This window comes from Wickerhamomyces anomalus, assembly GCF_001661255.1.
Source record: "Wickerhamomyces anomalus NRRL Y-366-8 unplaced genomic scaffold WICANscaffold_1, whole genome shotgun sequence".
Taxonomy (NCBI): domain Eukaryota; kingdom Fungi; phylum Ascomycota; class Saccharomycetes; order Phaffomycetales; family Wickerhamomycetaceae; genus Hansenula; species Hansenula anomala.
This window is the reverse complement of record NW_017567110.1, coordinates 3,194,636-3,214,686: the sequence shown is the minus strand read 5'-3', so window position 1 is coordinate 3,214,686 and position 20,051 is coordinate 3,194,636. Positions and strand designations below refer to the sequence as shown.

The 20,051-nt window shown below is 32.5% G+C and overlaps 11 protein-coding genes across 11 annotated transcripts; 5 read left to right on the top strand and 6 right to left on the bottom strand.

The window, feature by feature from the left end:
• Window positions 1-322: 322 nt before the first annotated feature.
• On the bottom strand, window positions 323-2,068 carry SPT10 (Spt10p; the record flags this gene model as incomplete). The annotated part of the gene is made up of 3 exons (XM_019181349.1): window positions 323-604; window positions 752-864; window positions 985-2,068. 3 exons carry the CDS (start codon window positions 2,066-2,068, stop codon window positions 323-325), a joined length of 1,479 nt encoding a protein of 492 aa, XP_019042197.1.
• A 1,617-nt stretch (window positions 2,069-3,685) lies between these two features.
• On the top strand, window positions 3,686-4,659 carry NIT2 (putative hydrolase; the record flags this gene model as incomplete). Its single annotated transcript, XM_019186685.1, has 2 exons — window positions 3,686-4,145; window positions 4,192-4,659. 2 exons carry the CDS (start codon window positions 3,686-3,688, stop codon window positions 4,578-4,580), a joined length of 849 nt encoding a protein of 282 aa, XP_019042196.1. The 3' UTR covers window positions 4,581-4,659.
• A 159-nt stretch (window positions 4,660-4,818) lies between these two features.
• On the top strand, window positions 4,819-5,421 carry WICANDRAFT_27497 (uncharacterized protein; the record flags this gene model as incomplete). Its single annotated transcript, XM_019181379.1, has 1 exon — window positions 4,819-5,421. One exon carries the CDS (start codon window positions 4,819-4,821, stop codon window positions 5,419-5,421), a length of 603 nt encoding a protein of 200 aa, XP_019042195.1.
• Window positions 5,422-5,650: 229 nt separating this feature from the next.
• On the top strand, window positions 5,651-6,229 carry WICANDRAFT_77145 (uncharacterized protein; the record flags this gene model as incomplete). Its single annotated transcript, XM_019184508.1, has 1 exon — window positions 5,651-6,229. The coding sequence occupies one exon, from the start codon at window positions 5,651-5,653 to the stop codon at window positions 6,227-6,229; it is 579 nt and encodes a 192-aa protein (XP_019042194.1).
• A 256-nt stretch (window positions 6,230-6,485) lies between these two features.
• WICANDRAFT_77144 (uncharacterized protein) lies at window positions 6,486-8,366 on the bottom strand (the record flags this gene model as incomplete). Its single annotated transcript, XM_019184507.1, has 1 exon — window positions 6,486-8,366. One exon carries the CDS (start codon window positions 8,364-8,366, stop codon window positions 6,486-6,488), a length of 1,881 nt encoding a protein of 626 aa, XP_019042193.1.
• Window positions 8,367-8,750: 384 nt separating this feature from the next.
• On the bottom strand, window positions 8,751-10,040 carry MTC1 (DUF5427 domain-containing protein MTC1; the record flags this gene model as incomplete). The annotated part of the gene is made up of 1 exon (XM_019184506.1): window positions 8,751-10,040. The coding sequence occupies one exon, from the start codon at window positions 10,038-10,040 to the stop codon at window positions 8,751-8,753; it is 1,290 nt and encodes a 429-aa protein (XP_019042192.1).
• Window positions 10,041-10,489: 449 nt separating this feature from the next.
• Window positions 10,490-11,630, bottom strand: WICANDRAFT_89274 (uncharacterized protein; the record flags this gene model as incomplete). Its single annotated transcript, XM_019186178.1, has 1 exon — window positions 10,490-11,630. A coding segment is annotated over exon 1 (805 nt), but the record flags the coding sequence as incomplete, so codon positions are not given.
• Window positions 11,631-11,744: 114 nt separating this feature from the next.
• NAP1 (histone chaperone NAP1) lies at window positions 11,745-13,028 on the bottom strand (the record flags this gene model as incomplete). The annotated part of the gene is made up of 2 exons (XM_019181233.1): window positions 11,745-11,881; window positions 11,909-13,028. 2 exons carry the CDS (start codon window positions 13,026-13,028, stop codon window positions 11,745-11,747), a joined length of 1,257 nt encoding a protein of 418 aa, XP_019042190.1.
• Window positions 13,029-13,606: 578 nt separating this feature from the next.
• MAM3 (Mam3p) lies at window positions 13,607-15,595 on the top strand (the record flags this gene model as incomplete). Its single annotated transcript, XM_019185455.1, has 2 exons — window positions 13,607-15,059; window positions 15,123-15,595. 2 exons carry the CDS (start codon window positions 13,607-13,609, stop codon window positions 15,593-15,595), a joined length of 1,926 nt encoding a protein of 641 aa, XP_019042189.1.
• A 1,470-nt stretch (window positions 15,596-17,065) lies between these two features.
• On the top strand, window positions 17,066-18,202 carry RTK1 (putative serine/threonine protein kinase RTK1; the record flags this gene model as incomplete). The annotated part of the gene is made up of 1 exon (XM_019181222.1): window positions 17,066-18,202. The coding sequence occupies one exon, from the start codon at window positions 17,066-17,068 to the stop codon at window positions 18,200-18,202; it is 1,137 nt and encodes a 378-aa protein (XP_019042188.1).
• A 222-nt stretch (window positions 18,203-18,424) lies between these two features.
• Window positions 18,425-19,807, bottom strand: PRS5 (ribose phosphate diphosphokinase subunit PRS5; the record flags this gene model as incomplete). Its single annotated transcript, XM_019183099.1, has 1 exon — window positions 18,425-19,807. The coding sequence occupies one exon, from the start codon at window positions 19,805-19,807 to the stop codon at window positions 18,425-18,427; it is 1,383 nt and encodes a 460-aa protein (XP_019042187.1).
• Between the last annotated feature and the right edge of the window lie 244 nt (window positions 19,808-20,051).

Sequence of the window (20,051 nt, the reverse complement as noted above, 5' to 3'; positions counted from 1 at the left end):
TTACATGCATATTATTATAAGTGAAGGCCGACCCATCATGAGGGTTTGGAACTACACATTCATTTTGAACCAATTAAACTTTGACGTAGATCAACGACGTGATCATTTAAAAATTAAATAACGTCTGAAAACAAACCATATAATAGTACATTTAAACTCCTGAATACTTATACAAACTAATAAAAAGAATAAAGCTTTAAAAATACAACTTTTAAAAATACTTCAACAGAAAAAAATAAAGGGAACAAACTAGAGACCATAAGACATAATAAAGCAACAAGACATGATAAGACAGTGAGCCATAAATGGAAATCAAAATGGCTCAGTTGAATAAATCATTATCATCTGTCTCTTGGCCATTATTTGGATCAACACTTTCATTTGCTTGGATTAAAGCTCTAGCAATTTCAATCTCTTCGCCACTTTGAACATGCTCATCAAAAGCAGACACTTCAGGATCAACCGGAATATCATCATTATCATCACGTTGGTTACCGTTATTTGAATCTTGGTTATAATGATTATTTCCATTATCAAATTGTTGTCTTAATGGTTGGCGACTTTGCTGTTGATAAGCATTATAAGAGTCTTTATCATTATAGGTCTTTTGATGAAGGTGTTGCTGAGATTGATGTTGTTGTTGTTGTTGGTTGCGATGATGTTGCTGTTGTTGTTGCATGTGGTGATGTTGTTGGTTTGGACTTTGATTATGTTGGCCATTCAAGTCTTGAGAATGATCTTGGTGCATAACACTTCTTTGTCTTTGAGCAGCTTCAACAGCAGCGAAAATGCCAGAAGGATCATCCAAGTTAGTAAGATCGGCTTGTAATAAGCTTGGATCCGTACGATGTAGATGAGAAGAAGCTGCAACAATTGCTTCGATATCTTGCTGTGTGTGATCAATACCGTTGTGATGGTTGTTGTGTTGTTGTTGTTGATGTTGGTGATGATGATGAGGAGGAGGATGATTATGATGAGCATCACGGTCTGAATCTGCATGAGAATGAGTTGGACTTTCACTGTGGCCATCCATTTGCTGCGAGCCTTGTCTTTGGCGTTTTCTGTTATTAACCAATGTGATATTCTCTCTTTTCTTCTTTGCGGCTAATGATTTAGTTGGATCTCTGCATTCATCACAGTTCCTTATGGCTTGTGCAACTGTATCTTTAATTCTAGTCCAGTGGAAACGGTCTGTAATTGCTGATGTTGTCTTATTGATACCACCATGGTTTACCAAATGATATTGTGTACATATTTCTAATTGTTTAACAGGATCACTAACAACTTCTTTCCCATTTAAAGTCAATTTCCCATCCACTAATCTATAATGAGAAGCACTTGATCTCAATCTTGATTTTTCTTGTCTATCAATCATTGGTGGATATCTCCCCGTTTCTAGGTAATATTTGATTTTATCGAAACGATAAGTTCCTTGGATATTTTCAGTTGGGTGGACTAATTCTTTACCATAAATTATGGCATCAACAGCGCTATCGTTACCTTTCAAAATACCAGCAGCTTTAATTTTACCGATTCTTTTGAAATTCAAAGATTCAAAGATTCTTCTTGTACCAACATTTGTTTCAAAGATTAAATTGAAAACAGCAGAGGTAAACCCTAGTTTTGGAGCCCAATCCAAAAAGCATTCAGTTAAGGTCTTACCAATACCTTTACCTCTAATACCGGCATTGACCAGGAATCCACCTGTACAGATATGAGAAGAACGACCTGGGAAGTTTGCCTTGATGAAAAAACTTCCTAGACATTCTTTTTCCCATTGTCTTTGACGATCCAATTGAGGTTCATCACCTAACACCATGACTGCGGAAAATGCTCCAAACCAATAATTTTTGAACTCTTCAATACCTAAAGTATCAAAGAATGGGAAAGTATCACCGCGTTCAACTTCCATATTGAATTCATCAGCCAAAAAAGCTAGTAAACCTGGAGGTAGATGTGTACTGTTATGGATAGGATAAATAGTTGCAGTAGTTTCACCATCTTTCAACAACACCGTATAAGGTGGTAACAGTTCATGGAAATGTTGATCTGGTCTATAATCAGTCATTTTAATGGATAAGGCTATCTGATGAAAAATGTAAACAAATGAGACGCGTATAAGATAATTATCTCTTTCCCAAAAAAACAGGCCAAACCACTTTGATCACAACAGCGAGTATTCAACACAAACAATAATGGAAGGGAACGAGGGCGCGTCCAATACCCAAAGAGACAAACCAACCAGCTAAAACCAATCCTTTGATGAACTTTGAAAAGCTTCTATTAAGAAAAGGCAACAACCCACTCTCCTAAAAAACCTATCTCCTTAATCTTGAAATGTGATGAATCTTTGCAGAACCGAAGACGTGAAAAAACGAATTCAAATTTCTTGCAAGAATTGGGAATTCAGACCTCTTTTTGTATTCAACACAGCGAGGCAATTTGATGGTGATGATGTTGTTTATTGGTCTGAGAATTTCTCAAGTGTTGTGTAAAACTGAAAATGCTTTTTCAAAAAATTTTATGGATTTTGGCGCTCTTTGACTTCCTAATGGGGCAGTGAAAGTGTCCGCATCTGTTCATAGACAGGATGTGGTTATGGAAAACAACATGGACAAATAGTCCAAAGGGCATCAATTCTATCAAGAGGGAAGTTCCAACTCACTGGGCTATGTGTTGTCTCAAAAGAAGGTACTTTTTAGAGGTCTGGTCGGCGTAGTGCTGCTCTTTGATGGTGAATTAAATTAATAATTTGATTGATCCAGATCGATCAACGTCTCATGAAGAATCTAGGGCTGCTTCTCCTCGTAGTTTTAATGAAGCAAATCATTTGAAGATGAGCGTATCAGAAATCAGGATATCTGTTACGCTAGAGTACAAGTGAGCTAATTGAAGATGATTCGTTATAAGGCTCGTGTACACCGTGAAAAGCATTATCATGGACGGAGGAAAGTCTGTCTTTCGATTCCATGATCGAACAAGATAAACTAGACCATATTGATTCGAATTCACTTCCAATTGGGATTCGGGAACATGTCAAATTAATTAAATTTTAGGGCATGTCCTGTCGATGTTTTGAGTCAACCTATCATCAACTCTCAACAAGCCATCATGTCCAACCCACCCAACCCAAGTGCGTCAATATTTCCCACCTGTGTTCCATAGAACCTTACTACGTCATTCGGAGATTCAAACAATTATAAGCTGTTCAACCTTCAAAGTTTTCTTTCTAATTGATCAGAAATCGGAGGATGGGTTTTTAGGTTGATCCCACCACCAAGCGGTCTCAATCGATTAAAGGCAGCCGTGCCACACCCACGCACTCAAAAACAGGGAATCATAGGTGAACAAAAGTCAATAATCCCTCAAGCTGATTGTTCCTAATGAGAAAAAACATTTCCATCCTTTTGCAGGGGGCCATGCTGCAATCAAAATGAAATTTTTGAATCGGGTTCTGGAGATTTCCCACAAATTTTCTTCAAATTTTCATTCGCGAATTCGCGACCTGAACTGTGTTTGCAAAACGCATTCGCGCCCTTCGCGACTTTTTTGCTGTGGCCCGCTGATTTCCCGATAAGGATATTCATCCGACATCAATTACAAGTTCAACAAATTATCAGAAAGATAACAAGGGAACTTCTACATTTTCTTCCAATTCAATCATCAGATTGAGAATCAAACAAAGATGGTGCTTGTTGCTGCTGGTCAAATCACATCCACTTCATCGTTAGTTGAAAACGGACAAACAGTTGTTAAATTGATTTCGAAAGCTGTTGAATTAGGAGTGAAGATACTTTTTTTACCAGAAGCTTCAGATTATATTGCAAAAGATGCTGATCATTCAAAATCAATAGCTGTCAGTGTCGAAAAGTCACCATTTATCCTAGCAATCCAGTCGAAATTGAAAGAGCTACATTCAATTGGGAAATTAATCGAAATTAATGTTGGTATTCATGAACCAAGTTTAAATAGTGATAGAGTTCGTAACACCTCAATTTGGTTGAATTCTAAAGGTGAAATAACTCAAAGATATCAAAAAATACATTTGTTTGATGTTAATATTAGTGGGAAAGTTACAGTTACTAAAGAAAGTGACAGTGTTGAACCTGGTGATAACATTTTAGAACCTTTTGATACTATTGCTGGTAAAGTTGGATTAGCTTTGTTATGATCTTAGATTCCCTGAATTAGCAATGAGATTACGATCTTTAGGTGCAGATATTTTAACATATCCAAGTGCTTTCACAATGAGAACTGGTCCAGCTCATTGGCATTTACTAGGTAGAGCAAGAGCTATTGATTCACAAAGTTATGTGATTTTACCTGCACAATCAGGTCAACATACACATGAAGTTGAAAATGAAGATGGATCTACCACCAGGGTACCAACAAGAATAACATATGGACATAGTTTAATTGTTGATCCTTGGGGAACAGTTGTTAGTGAAGTTAGTGATGTTGAAGTTGGTAAATCCGCATTAGCAATAGCTGACATAGATTTGGAATTGGTTGAAAAAGTTAGAAGAGACATGCCATTATGGCAGCAAAGAAGACCAGATGTATTCGGTTATGAAGTTTAGAAGTAATATAGTAATATATTGTAATCATTACTAATTCGTTTGATTAAGCTTCTTTTTGTATACAAAAGTTAATCCGGGCACACTCAAAGCAATGTATATCAGGAGGTTTGGCACTAAATTAAAATTGAACCACCTTAATTTGCTAAAAGTATATAAAACCTGAAAGTTTTCTACTTGCTTCAGTTGAATTTCTAAACCTATCAATCAATTGATCACATTATACAAGAGAAATTGAATCATGACTAAAAACGTTGGTATTATCATCTACTCCTTATATGGACATATTGTCAAATTAGCAGAAGCTGCAAAAGCAGGTGTTGAACTAACTGGTGCCAAAGCAACTATTTATCAAGTTGAAGAAACGTTATCACCTGAAATTCTAGCTAAAATGCATGCTCCACCAAAACCAGATTATCCAATTGCAACTCCTGAAACTTTAACAGAATATGATGCGTTTTTGTTTGGTATTCCAACTAGATATGGTAACTTCCCAGCTCAATGGAAAACATATTGGGATAAAACCGGTGGCTTGTGGGCAAGTGGTGCCCTTCATGGTAAAGTCGCTGGTGTTTTCGTCTCCACTGGTACTCCAGGTGGTGGTCAAGAAGTTACAGTGTTGAATTCATTGTCTACATTGGCCCATCATGGTATCATTTATGTTCCATTGGGTTATAAGAACACTTTCCCATTAAATACTTCATTCGAAGTTGTTCATGGTGGTTCAGCTTGGGGTGCTGGTACATTTGCAGGAGCTGATGGTTCAAGAAGTCCAAATGAAGTTGAATTGGAAATGGCCAAAATCCAAGGTAAAACATTTGCTGAAACTGTTACAAAGTTTTAAGCAAAATAGAAATATACTTTCTAGACCCTTTTATTTATATATATATTTATCTTTTTTGAGTACAAATGTTCAAAATGTTTAAAATGTTTATGTGTAGGTTTCTTTGCACACGCCAAAATGACAGAGTCCATGTGTCTTTTTTTAACGGCAATTCTGAATTGAAAAGATGGCAATGAAGGAAACAAAACTTACCAACTCCCCAAATCTTTGAATCGTGATAAAAGTCAAGATGTCAATGTTCAAGACCATTCAAAGCAATCCAGGTGTCATCACCATTTTCCACAATGTTCATTCTCAACTGTCTAAGTCCTTGTTAACAAAATTACAACAATCTGCGAAACCTTATCATCAACAAGTTTCAAGTAAACATCAATCAATTTTAAGTAAAGTTCTACATGGCAATTCAGATTCTGAAAGTAAAAGCCCACTAGAGAAATACACAATTGAACAAATTAATTCTGGTTTTCCAACTTATGATCAATTGAAATTAATTAAATCATTTGTTAATAGTCATCCATCTTCTAAAACAACCTTCATTGATGTTTTCCCCAAATTCATTGATCCGAAAGTATTAGAAAGTTTGAATGGCGCTAATAAATACAACTTTAATATATCAGATTTGAAGATTCCAGATGAAATGGAAATAAATGAATTATTGAATACAGATTATGAAAAGTTATTAAAAGATGGTTGGTTCAAGCCTCCTTTAGTTATTGATTGGGATAATAGTTTGATTGCTAATAATGAATTCACATTAGATAGAATTTTAAAGCATTATAGTGCAGAGAATCATTCAAATGGTGATTAGGTCTATATTGATACACTTATTTATTTATAATGAATATATTATTTATGATTCCATTCTCCACGTCTCAAGCTCTTCAATAACCCACATCAATATATCTTCCTCTTACATTGATTATGGGTATTATAGTATTGCTTGTGCTGATCATTTGTCTTACCTTTGCTATTCGAAACGTTCAAACTACTGGTAATTTGCGTGCAAGAACAAAAGTTATTATTGTGAGTATGATAATTACCAGAACATTTTGCTCAATTTTAAGTCAATCCCTCTTTGCAATGGCTTCATCCAGCATTCTCTGCTCATTTCTCTGATCTTCCTGTGATATAGGCTGAAAAAATGGAGATCTCAAAGGCTCTAGTAAGCAAACTCTGTTTTTTTCATCTAGTATAACCTGGTTTGGATCTAAATCAATTTCATTTTTTGAAACATTGAACCCTCTCGAGTGCAATTTCTTCATTTGCTCCTTAGCTAGATCAGCTAATGTTTGTTTGGAATAAACATCTGAGGATTGTTGAGTTTGTTTTGACAACGCATAGGCAATAAATTGACCTGATGCTAGCACATTATTATTTAATCGGTCCCTTATAATTATAAAACCTTTTTTCACCACAACAGGTTTATTGACGTTTGATCCATCCAGATACTCTAGTGATTCTAGTACTGACAAATAACAATTTCTTGAGAAGTCAATGTTATCCTTTACTTCATCATATGGTGATTTCATTGTCATTGGATCAAAAATTCTGACTATTGTTTCTTCAGCTTTATCTGCAGTTGCATCACCTATAAGGTCACTTTTACGTATTTTGAAGGTCAACACCTGGTCCTCAGTTGACGATTTAATGGATTTATGATCAACATATAGTGTAAATGTTTCACCAATTGGTTTCATCTTCAAGGCCAATTCATTTTTCATGTCTTGAAAATCTGATTCGAATTGACGATCTGATTTTAGCAAGAAATTCAAAAAGTTTTCACTCTTTTTTTGATTATAAGCCTGCAGCTCTTGGGAATTATCTGATTTTGTGTTTTTTAATTGTTTCATAAGTATACTCATCATCAAAGCTTTCATGGTAACCTTTTCATCCATGTTCTTCAAATAATAATACCTGATTTGAATGATATTGTCATCATCTGTTCCCATGTAATTACATTTATCATAATCAATTTGAATGAGCAATGTTTCTGTCAAAGAAGTTAAAAAACCATATTCACAATGTGAAAGGGCACAATATCTAACACACTGAGTAATGGACTCCAAGGTTTTCTTTGAGAGTTCTTTGGTTCCTTGTAATTCACTTTCCAAACTATCAAAATGGTGTTTTATTTCCCCTATAATCAATTTTTTTTTCAGTTGATTCTCAAAATCTGCACGTTTAATATTTCTGGTACGTCTTGGATCACGTAGGGGGATTTGACATAAATAATTTATACTAACATCTGAATGACCACTTAATTCAAATACGTTCTCTATTGGTGTCAAAAGTTTGCTTTGAAATTGACGTGCCACATCTTCTTCCGTGTTAACTTCTCGATAATTCTTAAAAGCGCTCGTATCTATCAAAGTTGTTAACATTTGACCTTTTGTATATCCGGCGCCATTGGGGGATTGCAAAAAGAGTTCTTTGAAATTTTTATACTCTTGATCAATTAAACTGCTCATTTCAGACTGTTGTATTTCTTCCATTCTGATTTGGTACTCTTTGAAACTCAGATCCGACAGGGCTTTAAATGGAAGAGTATTGATAATTTGTTGCTCATCTTTTAATATTCTATCTTCCGTCAGTATCGACCCACTTTGAGACTTCTGCAAAAACTCAGGATTGTACACAGTGGGAGTACTAAAGAATACTTTTAAAAAAGCCTCTTTTGTTGGTTCTGATTCCATTAAAAACTTTTCGCAAAACGTCTGGTAATCTCCTTGTGTACAATCCCTTTTGAGTCCATAATCCAGATAGTCTAATTCAGGAGGTTCCTTCTGCAGTATTTTTGTGTAATCAAATCCATGGGTTGTTGAAATAGAGCGACTAACATTTGAACCTGACCAGCTGGCGCTTGACTCCAATAAACGCAATCTCATGAAATATCTGCTTTTCAAAGACGATTGATATTTGATAGTTGAATAAGCTGCAGCTAACATGATAGTGTCTCGGTGTATCCTATAATATTGAAAACTCCCAGTTGAGAGATGTTGCAGAGAAGTTCACCAGAATTAAATGCTCAAATTCATTCGAGTCAAGTTTGTGTCATGTGTCCCATACCGGTTGATAACACTGCTTACTAAGCTATATTAAGTTGTGGCAGCTTCAGTATAGATATAGACGTTATACGTCATTAATTACTAGCTGTACACGGCCTGATGGTGTGATTGTTGAACAAGTAGCTGTGCTATCTTTTTTTATATGATCCTATATTGTGAAAAGCAAAAATGAATATTGTTAATCATCTATAAACTATAAATATCAAGTGCTCAATGAAGAAGAAATAATAAAGAAAAAAAAAGGTCAGTATATATCCCAAAACCCTAATCGTAACCCATTCTCTTGACAACATAAGTTTGTGCCAATACACCAAAAGTCAATGATAATCCATCATCAATCCAATCTTTAACCCATTCTGAAGGATCAACATCTTCATCTTGGTTCTCATCCTCGTTTTTTTCTTGATCACTATCATCAGTATTTACTGAACCATCTAACCAATGAGCCCATTTAATTGGGAATGCTTGAGATCTTGTTATGATTGTTATATCATGAGTAATATCTTTTAAAATGATTGTGAATGAAAATGAACCACTTGATTGATTATCAATTGGTACAATGTCATCTTTATTCCCTGATGTTGATGAAATATGAATTGGTAAAATTGATATGAATAATTTTGAACTTCTAACTTCATCTTCAATTTCTTCTTGTTTAAAAGAATTTATTGAATTTTCTAAATTTGCAAATGCTAATTTTTCACCATCAATTAATTTCCCATTGAATAAGTTTAAATTTCTATTGTTGTGATTTCTTAATGTACTATTTTTATTCAATTCAATTTTAATACCACCTTGAACTTGTTTAATAACTTTTCTGAAATTTTTAGTTAATAATTGATCTAGGTTATTAAAATTTTCCAAATCATGGATCAATTGAATTTTTAAAATCTCATCAGTTTGTACAATTGAATTTAAAACATTTGTTAAATTTTTAGTCAAGAATCCAAAAGCTCTTGAAGGATCAGGTAAATTAATTTCTTCATTATTATTTAAAATTTTTTTTCTAGTTTCTTCATCAATTTGTAAATTTTGTAATTTTTTAAAAGATTCATCTAAATTATTATCTTTTGCAAATTTTGAAGCTTCCTCTGTAGCTTTTTGAGCAAAATTATTTGCTTGTTGAGTTGCATTACTCCAAAATGAATTAACAGTTGCTGATCCACTTGATGACCACCAATTTGATAACGAGGTGATTGGATCATTTAGTTCTGGTAATTCATCATCATTATTATTATCAGTATCTTTTGAAACTTCAGTTTGTCCTTTTGTTTCTTCTTCAGGTTTCTCTTCAGATTTCTCTTCCTTCTGTTTTGGTTCTTGTTGGTTATTGTCTTTCTTCTCTTCACTCTTTATATCTTTTGTCTTTTTCTTTTTTTGATCATTAGCTTCCAATTCATCCAAGAAATCCAAAATATCACTATCATCAGCGTTCCCATTCTTTGCCTTTTTATCTTTTAAATCTTTCAGTTTTGATTGATCAGACTCTGGCAATGATGCTAAGAATTCCAATACGTCTTCAGCTTCAGATGATTTCTTTGGGGTTGATGTCATGATTATGATTTAATTGATTGATTGATTGATTGATTTGATTCTTGTTGTTGTTTTAGTTCAATTTGTTTTTGTTTTTGTTTTGTTTTGTTGTCATTTGATGAAATTTCTTTAAATAAAAAAATGGTCACGTGAGAGTATTACAAAGCAATTACATAAACATTTGTGCCCAACAAAAATTAACATACTCGACAATTTTAATTCAATTCAATTTAGTTCAATTTCAATTCAATTCAATTCAAAGAAATATGATAAAGTAGTATTCAATAGACTATTTTTATAATGTATCAAATTTATTAAGCAATCACATACACACACACACAATATCATAGAAACATAGCCAAGAGAAAGAGAGATTAATAAAAAATGATAGAGAAATAACAGCCAAAGATGATCAAAAGATAAAGAACTGAAGAGGGAAAAAAATATAAAAAATTAATAAATAAACCAAATTATCTCAAGCATTAACGCTAATTTCACCATTTGGAACTAAACCAACATTTGATGACCCATTAGTTTTAACTTCTTTTTTACCATTTGTTAACCCAATTTTATTTGAAATTTCAATTGAAGTATTAGTTATAGCTTTTGTTATATTTTGATCATTTTTATTTAATTCATCATTATAAATTGATTGAATTTTTGTTGGATATTGTTTAACATTTTGAAATTTTCCTAAAATTAAAGGTTTTGATCTTTGATAAGCTAAAGTTAATAAATTTGAAAATTTTGATAATTCAGATGATGATGAAGAAACAGGGGATGGTTCAATTGAATTATCAGATGGTAAATAATTATCAATTGTTGTGGATAATTTTGAATTGATTGGTGCAATAATTGGATTTGTATTTGAAATAATTGTTGGTTTTAATTGATTTTCTTTAAATTCATCAATTTTTGCAATTGAAAATTGATAATATAATTTTATTTCATTGATGGTTACATTATAAATATTTGATGGATATAAATCTTTTAAATGAATTTTCCCCAAAATTGGTAAAAAATGATCAATATTACCCAAGATATAAATATCAAATAATTTATCAAAATAATCAATCCAATCAATTGAAAATTTGAAATATTTCAACAATATTTCATTTTTAAAATCTAATGAAATTTTACTAACTAATGTGGCAAAATAACTAATGATATAAAAACTTAGGAAAAAACTTGAAATTTCATTCAATAAAGGATAATTATTCAAATGAGTTAAAGTTGAAGATTGTTTAATTAAATTTGAAAGATAATTGATATCTTGTGGATGGACGTTATTTGTTTTAATTGAGTCAGCCATGGTTATCAGATGGAAATAGCAATATTAACAATTGATAAGAATAATTGAAGGGTTTCTTGTTGATAATTGGTATTTGATAATTAACTTCTAATTGTGGTTTAGATATTCCAATATTCTTCAAATGATTAACCAAGTATATATCACTTTCTAAATTGACTTATTACTTCTTTTTTTGTTCTTGTTGTTGTTTTTAAATTCTCTTGTTCTTTTATTAAAAAATTGCCTTGTTCAATTTCAAAGGGGCACATGATTACGTAACATTAATCTGGGTACACGTGTAGAAATGACAGACGGTATAACTACAAAAATTTTAAATTGAAATTAAAACAAAAATTACTATTAAAATTATATAAAAAAAGAGTTGGTTTTATAATATAAAGAACAAAATCATGAATAGAAGCAATATCTAATCATCATGATTGTTTGCATTCAGGAGGTTGTTGTTTACCAGCTTTAGATTTCCCTTCACCTTCATCTTCATCACTATCTTCATCATCATCTTCTTCACTATCGTCATCAACATCATCTTCATCTTCTTCATCAAAATCGCCTTCATCACCAAAACCTTCATCTTCACCATCTAATCCATAATCAACAGCAGAACCTGTAAACCAATCAACAGCTCTTGGAATCAATTTATCTTTAATTTCTTCACCCAATTGATAATCTAATGCTAATCTTTCCTCTAATTCTTCATCTTCTTCGTCATCATCTTCTTCATTCTCTTGATCTTGTTCATCTTGATCTTCATCATCTTTATCTTGTGGAGCTTTTGGAGGATCAAAGAAATTGAAAAAAGATTCAGTTGGAGTTAATTTTTCTATTGTTCTTGTTTGTTTTGTATGTTTATTTCTTTGTTTTCTTCTTTCAATTGAAATTGTAACATTTTGTTCTTGAGAAATCCATTGAATTTCATCACCTTCAGCATGATCATAGATAAAATCACCAGAATAACCTAATTCTTCTTGATAATAATAAGTTTTTGATAATTGAGAATTTTTGAAGAAAGGGTTTTCAGCAAATTGGAAAATTAATTTGAATCCAGGTTTTGATAAATATTCCAATCTAATATCTTTTAAATAACCTAAAACTTCAGCATCTCTTTCAGTTATAGTTTCAGAAATTGGATGTAAGTTTTCCAAGGCAGTTAACCAGAAGTTTGGAATACCTTTGATAGAATCATCATCAGCTTCTTCAGTTTCCTCTTCTTCTTCTTCGTCTTCATCTTCATCACCTTCTAACTCAGATTCAATTTTTTTGCCTTGTTCAATTTCCAATTCAGTTGGTTCCACATCACCATTGATAATTTCAGATCTATGGTGATATAAAGGTTCATATTTTTTGAAAAATCTCTTCTCCAATTCTAATAATTCTTTTTGAAATTCTTCTTCTAATTTCATTTGATTTGATTGAATAGTTTTCAAAGAATAAATTCTATTTTTAACTTTTGGAGATAAAGAATTGATATAACCAGAATCTTTACCTATCAAAGTACCTAATTTACCTTGAATCATTGATAAAAAGGCAGGATTATTTGTCAAGTTTTTTTTAATTTCAGCTTCTTCATCAATGGTGGAAGGGACGATTAAATTAGGGTTATTTTTCAGATAAGACCCAGTTAAAGAGGCAGGGGTGTTTTGAGGGGTAGGGGCGCTAGCCAGCTGGTTGATTTTGTTTCTTATTGGTTGTTGGGACATGGTTGGTGATGGAGTTGATTCTGGTGGTTGATGTTGATGTTGAGTACGCCACTTGTCAAATGAATGAAAATTTGATCAGAGAAAAGAAAAAATTGGACGCGAATTTTGGATTTGAATTTCGCGAATTAGAGGGTTGACTGGGGATTGGAGTGAGTTGGAAAGGTTATAGCGAGGGTGTTTAGTTGGTTTATTAGTAGTTAGTTAGGGTCTATGCTTCTCTGTGAGTGTAGTCCTTTTCTTTGTGAGTCTATTGGATGAGTATTGGTGGAGTTAGAGATAGGATCAGGAGCACGTGACATACATAAATATAATAGATTTAGACTATATTACTACAATAAACAATAAACTAATAAACTGATAATAATATACCATAATTCCATATTCTATTATACTACTACTCTATATCCAATCTAATCCAACTTAATCTTACCTAAGCTCTGCTCCCTATTTTCCCATCTGCCATTCCCAAACGTGCCGCCAAGTCCCTTTTGAAATTGGTCAAAAAGTTGGAGACCTAAAAAACAATCCATCAAACAACAACCAATTAACCAATCCTCTTGCTACAAGCTAAACCTCCAATGAAACCATCACCCAGAGTCAACTACAATGCGTCCTCCTCAAAGCTAGCAAGACTAGCCCTAGTCCTCTCCCTCCTACCAAAACTATCCTCTTCAATCCCCTTATCTATCCTCCAAAGAGACAACCACAATCATCAATCATCAACCACTTCCCATTCTGAAGTAATCACCCCTGAAGAATTCTGGACAAATATGATCATTTCAATGTTCCTAGTCCTTGCTGGTGGTGTCTTTGCTGGGTTAACTCTAGGTTTAATGGGTCAAGATGAAGTTTATTTAAAAGTTATTTCAACTTCTGGTGATGCAATTGAACAAAAAAATGCTAAAAAAGTTTTAAAATTAATTGATAGAGGTAAACATTGGGTCTTGGTTACTTTATTATTATCAAACGTTATCACTAATGAAACTTTACCAATTGTTTTGGATCGTTGTCTTGGTGGTGGATGGCCTGCTGTTGTTGGTTCCACTGTTTCAATTGTTATCTTTGGTGAAGTTATTCCTCAATCTTTATGTGTTCGTTATGGGTTACAAATTGGTGCATTCTTTACCCCGTTTGTTTTAGGGTTAATGTATTTAATGTATCCAGTTGCTTATCCTATTGCTTGTCTTTTAGATAGAATCTTAGGTGAAGATCATGGTACAATGTATAAAAAATCTGGTTTGAAAACTTTGGTCACTTTACATAGAACAATGGGTGTTGAAAGGTTAAATAATGATGAAGTTACCATTATAAGTGCAGTTTTAGATTTAAAAGAGAAAAAAGTGTTTGAAATCATGACTCCATTGAAAAATGTTTATACAATGTCATCTGATCGAATTCTTGATGAAAAATGTGTTGAAGAAATTTTCAATTCAGGTTTTTCAAGAATTCCAATTCATATTCCAAATGAACCAACAAATTTTATTGGAATGTTATTGGTTCGTGTTTTGATATCTTATGATCCTGAAGATTCTTTACCTGTTTCAAGTTTCCCCCTTGCAACTTTACCTGAAACTCCCCCTGATACTTCATGTTTAAATATATTAAACTATTTCCAAGAGGGGAAATCTCATATGGTTGTTGTTAGTGAACGTCCTGGTGATTCAAACGGTGCTCTTGGTGTTTTAACTTTAGAAGATGTTATTGAAGAATTAATTGGTGAGGAAATTGTTGATGAATCGGATGTTTTCATTGATATTCATAAAAATATTAAAAGAACTCAACCTGGTCCTTTATCGAAAAGACATTTGACTCAATATTTACATTCTTTATATACTTCATCTGCAAGAAATTCATTAGAAAATCGTCATCATTCAAATAATGATTTACCAAATTTCATTATAAAAGAACAAACTCCAGATACTTTAACCGCTATAAAACCAAGCAATTTAGCTTCAAATCCATTAGAAACTTCAAAATCATTTGTTACTATCAAGAGACAACCTCAACCTCAAAGACCTTCAACTCCATTACGTTATGATTATGAAGATGATGACATTCAACAAGAATCAACTGAACCTTTATTAACAAATGAAGTTGTTCGTTCTAAAACTCCATTATCAAGATCAACATCTCCAAATTATGGAAGTGGTGCTACAACAAATTTGAAAAAAGCAATTAATGGTGTTAAAAATAAAAAATTCAAACTTCCCGATCCTTCAACTCCTAGAGATTCAGAAGCAGATTTATCAGATTTATTACATGATAAATTAACAGAAACTAATAATTCAAAGGGGAAACATGCACAATCATTAAGAAAAAATTCAATAGATCATAATGCTTCAATAGATCATCAATATGAACATAGTTATAGAACAGGCGGGATCATTGAAAGTGTTGTTAATGTTCAAGGTGTTTCTAAAACAATTATTGAAAGTGCTCATGATTCAGATGATGAAGAACATCAATCAATAAAAGGTTATTTAGTTGATCATGAATCTGAAAGTTCTAAATTACTGGATGGATTCCATGAAAGAGAAAAAGATAAACAGAGGAATAGAGATAATTAATTTCTCCTTTATTATACCCATTTTGCTTTTATAATTTGAAATTATGTTTTGTATTTAATTGAATTCAGCCGTATTAAATTCTTTGACCCCGGATCGTAATATTGATCAGCACCGAACACAGCAACTTTCCCGATTGGGCCTTTTTTTTAGGGTTTTTCTCTTGGTTTAGTCAATTTCTTAGCTATAAACTTGAGGAAAATCAGTATATAAAGAGAATTTCCTCAATAAAATTATAAGTTATTTATTCAAATAAATTGAAAATCATAATCAAGTTGAAATATCCTGTATAAATCTCAAAAGTCGGCTCAAAGAAAGGGGAAAGAAAATTCAGAAGGAAAAAAATCAAAGGAAAAAAAAAGTGAGAAGGTAAAATCAACGTCAACAACAACAACAACAACGTTAACAATTTGATTAAAGAAAAGATTATAAATTAAATCAGTATTTGGGTTTTATTATTGAGAAATTGATTAGGCAGGTCATAACATTTCACAGCCATATTCTCATCAACTATCAAAAGCTCAGAGTGCCAGTTGCCCCGGGCCAATCACCTGCTTAAACACCAACAATTCATTGAATCAAATCAATCACAGATTTAATATAAAGATCCATCAAATTGGACCATATTCTTTGCTGCTTTGAGAATTTCATTGTTGTTTGGTTTTTTCCCTTGTAAATTCAATCAAAAAACAGAATATCAATAACCGTCAATTCAAGTGCTAGATGTTTTTATCTCAACCCTTGATTGACATATAAAAAAGATAAAACATACACAGAAAGCGTTAATTTACTCCATTTACAATGCCTGTTGAGAAATCAGATTATTTGGATCCATCAACCGCTGGTGCTGGTTCCGGTGCTAATAATAATGGTGAAATTAATGATCAATTTCATAACATGAATATAAGGAATGTGAATTCAAGATCTTCTCAACATTCTTATCATCCTCCAAGACACTTATCACCTTCTCAATCATCAATCATTAGTTCCGCTTCAAATGAATCCCATTCAAAATCAATTTTACATCATGCTAAATCAAAATTAAAATTATTTGGAATGTCGGCTAATAAACAAGAGAAGGATAAAGATGCTAATAAATTAACACCAAAGACTTCAAAATCTTCAATCTTCTCATCGAAAAACCATTCAAGAAGTCCCAATGGTTCTGTTTCAACAAGTCCTCAAAATTCTCATCAACAACCTCATCATATAGTGGGACATCATCAAAATCAAGTACAACAACAACCAGAAGTTTCTAAAAGACAACCATTAAAATTAAAGAGATTTTTCAAGAAAACTGCTAAAAATGTTCAAAAAGAACAAAAAAAATTGGAATCTCATTTACCACATCCATCACTTCATCATAATCCGATAGCCTCTGGTGGTGTTTTAAATCCTCAACAACATCAACATCAACAAGAACAAAGTAAACATTCCATTGCAACATATATCAATCAAATAAATGAATCAGGAATGTCTTCACAAGGAAGTACACCTCCTCCACCAAATGGTGCTTATACAACAGCTTCATCTGCTGCTTCAAATAAATTATTATTTGGAACTGATAATGCTGGAGAATTATTGGAAAAATATGGTATACCTGGTAAAGTTTTAGGTGAAGGTGCTGGTGGTTCAGTTAGTGTTGTTGAACGTAGTGATGGAAAATTATATGCTGTTAAAAAATTTAGACCAAAAAATGATCGAGAATCTGAAGCTGATTATTCTAAAAAAGTTACCTCGGAATTTTGTATTGGTTCAACTTTAAAACATCAAAATGTTATTGAAACTTTAGATATGTTGAAAGAAGGTTTAAATTTTCTTGTTGTTATGGAATTTGCACCTTTTGATTTTTTCACAATTGTTATGAGTGGATTAATGACAAAACATGAAATTTTTTGTTGTTTTAAACAAATTACAAATGGTACTTCATATTTACATTCAATGGGGTTAGCTCATCGTGATTTAAAACTAGATAATTGTGTTGTTTCAAATCAAGGTATTATTAAATTGATTGATTTTGGTTCTGCAGTGGTTTTCAAATATCCTTATGAAAATGAAATTGTTAGAGCAAAGGGAGTTGTTGGTTCAGATCCTTATTTAGCTCCAGAAGTTTTAACTGAAAGGTATTATGATCCAAGACCTGTTGATGTTTGGTCAATTGCTATAATGTTTTGTTGTATGACTTTAAGAAGATTCCCATGGAAGGCTCCAAAGCAAACTGATAATTCATTTAAATTATTTTCCACAAAACCTGAAATTAATCCAGAAAATCCAAATCATAAATCAAGATCAAAAGGTCCTTATAGATTATTAAGATTATTACCTCATGCATCAAGAGATTTAATTGCAGCAATGTTGCAGTTAAAACCTGAAGATCGTTTATTAATTGATCAAGTTGTTAATAATGAATGGTTTAAATCTATAGAGTGTTGCCAAGTTGGACAAGATGGTGAATTGGTTACAAAACCTGAAAACCATAAACATCATTTAGTTACTGAAGATGAATTAAATGAAATACAGAAGAAAAAAGAACAACAAAAGAAACGAGAAGAGGAAAGAATCAATAATGAAAGACAAAACCAATCAACTACTGTTAAAGTTGAAGGATGAGAAAGAAAAAAAAATAGTGAGACACATACATGATTAACACTTTATTATTATACTTATGAATCGAAGGGTTGATCCCTTTTAACAATTTTTTTTTAGTTTTATGACATATACATATATAAATTATTTTATCCAATATTTAATCTAATTCTTATTATTATTATTTGAAGAGCTGCTTCTCAATTAAGGTTTTCAAATCTATCATCTCTATGACCTAGCTAATCACTATGGCCAACCATGATCAAACAACATTGAAACAGATTCACCATTATGTATTCTTCTAATAGCTTCCCCGAAAATTCTTGAAACATCAAGAACTTCTAAAGCATCACCCAGTTCTTTTTGATGATCTTCTTGCGGAACAGAATTTGTAACAATTAATTTATCAATAGCTGAAGCTTTAACTCTTTTAAGTGCATCGCCACTGAAAATAGCATGAGTAATTAAAGCATAAACTTTCTTAGCACCTTGATCTTTTAATAATTTTGCAGCTCTTGTAATTGTATATGAAGTATCCACTAAATCATCAATTAAAATACATTCTTTCCCCTTAACATCCCCAACCAACATTGTTGTAGCATATTTTAATTTTTTCTCCACTGTGGTGATTTGGAATCCACTATCACTTGATAAATTAGGTTGTAAGGCAACACTCTTCAACTCATTATTACTATTGACATTTGAAGGATGACGACTACTTTGATGAGAACGACGTTCTTTATGAATCAAAGCAAATGACATACCCAAAGTATCTGCAATTGCAGTAGCTCTCTTGGCACCACCAGCATCAGGTGAAACTATTATAGCATCTTGATAATTTGGAATTTTTGAAGAGATATAATGTTGTAAAATTGGTTTTGAATATAAATTATCAACAGGTATATCGAAAAATCCTTGAAATTGAGCATCGTGTAAATCCATAGTTATTATATGATCAGCACCTGCACATGTCAATAAATCAGCAACTAAAGTACCAGCTTGGGCAACCCATTGTTTATAACCAGAATTTATTGAGATTGGTTTCGTGTTACCATCACTTGTACTATTTTGATTAGTTTCTGGGATTTTTGGGATACGAGAAGGATGATGATGATGGTTTTTGGGGGTTGGTTGTTCAAGATTAAAACTTGGAGGTGGTTGTTGATGAATTAATTCACTTGGTTGGATTTCCTTTTGAGGAGTTTCAAATGATGATGATTCAAAATTAGAATTTCTAGAATTTGCTCTTGGGGTGTTTGGTACACTTTCAAAAGTGTATTCAGATTTTGGTTTTGAAACTAAAGGAGCACCTTTCTTAGTATATGGGATATCAGGTTGTCTTGAATAAGGAAATAATGGGATAACAGCAGTGACTCTTTTAGCAGAAGCAGTTTTACAGGCACTTAGTATGATTAATAGCTCCATGAAATTATCATTAACATGACCACAGCCACTTTGCACCACATAGACATCTTTTTCACGAACAGATTCATTGACACTAATGGAGGTTTCACCATTACTGAATTTCCCTAGTTTGACCTTCCCTTTATCTAGGGACAAGTTGTGGCAGATTCTCTCAGCAAGTCCTGGATGTGAGCTCCCAGAAAACACAACGATGTCGTGAACCATGATGACGATACCAGTTTTATTCTTTAAATGTGAACTTATCAGTTAAAAGACTCACGTTTTTCTCTTTCATCTCCAAAATTTTTTTGATGATTTAATGGAGCAAAAAAAAAAAAAACCATCATCAACAGAATTCGCGAAACCTTGGGATACTATAAAATTTGTGTGATTGGGAATTAAAATATGGGGTTATTTTAAAGAAATGATGATTGATATTTGGGCCAATTGGATACAGATGAAACTGAAG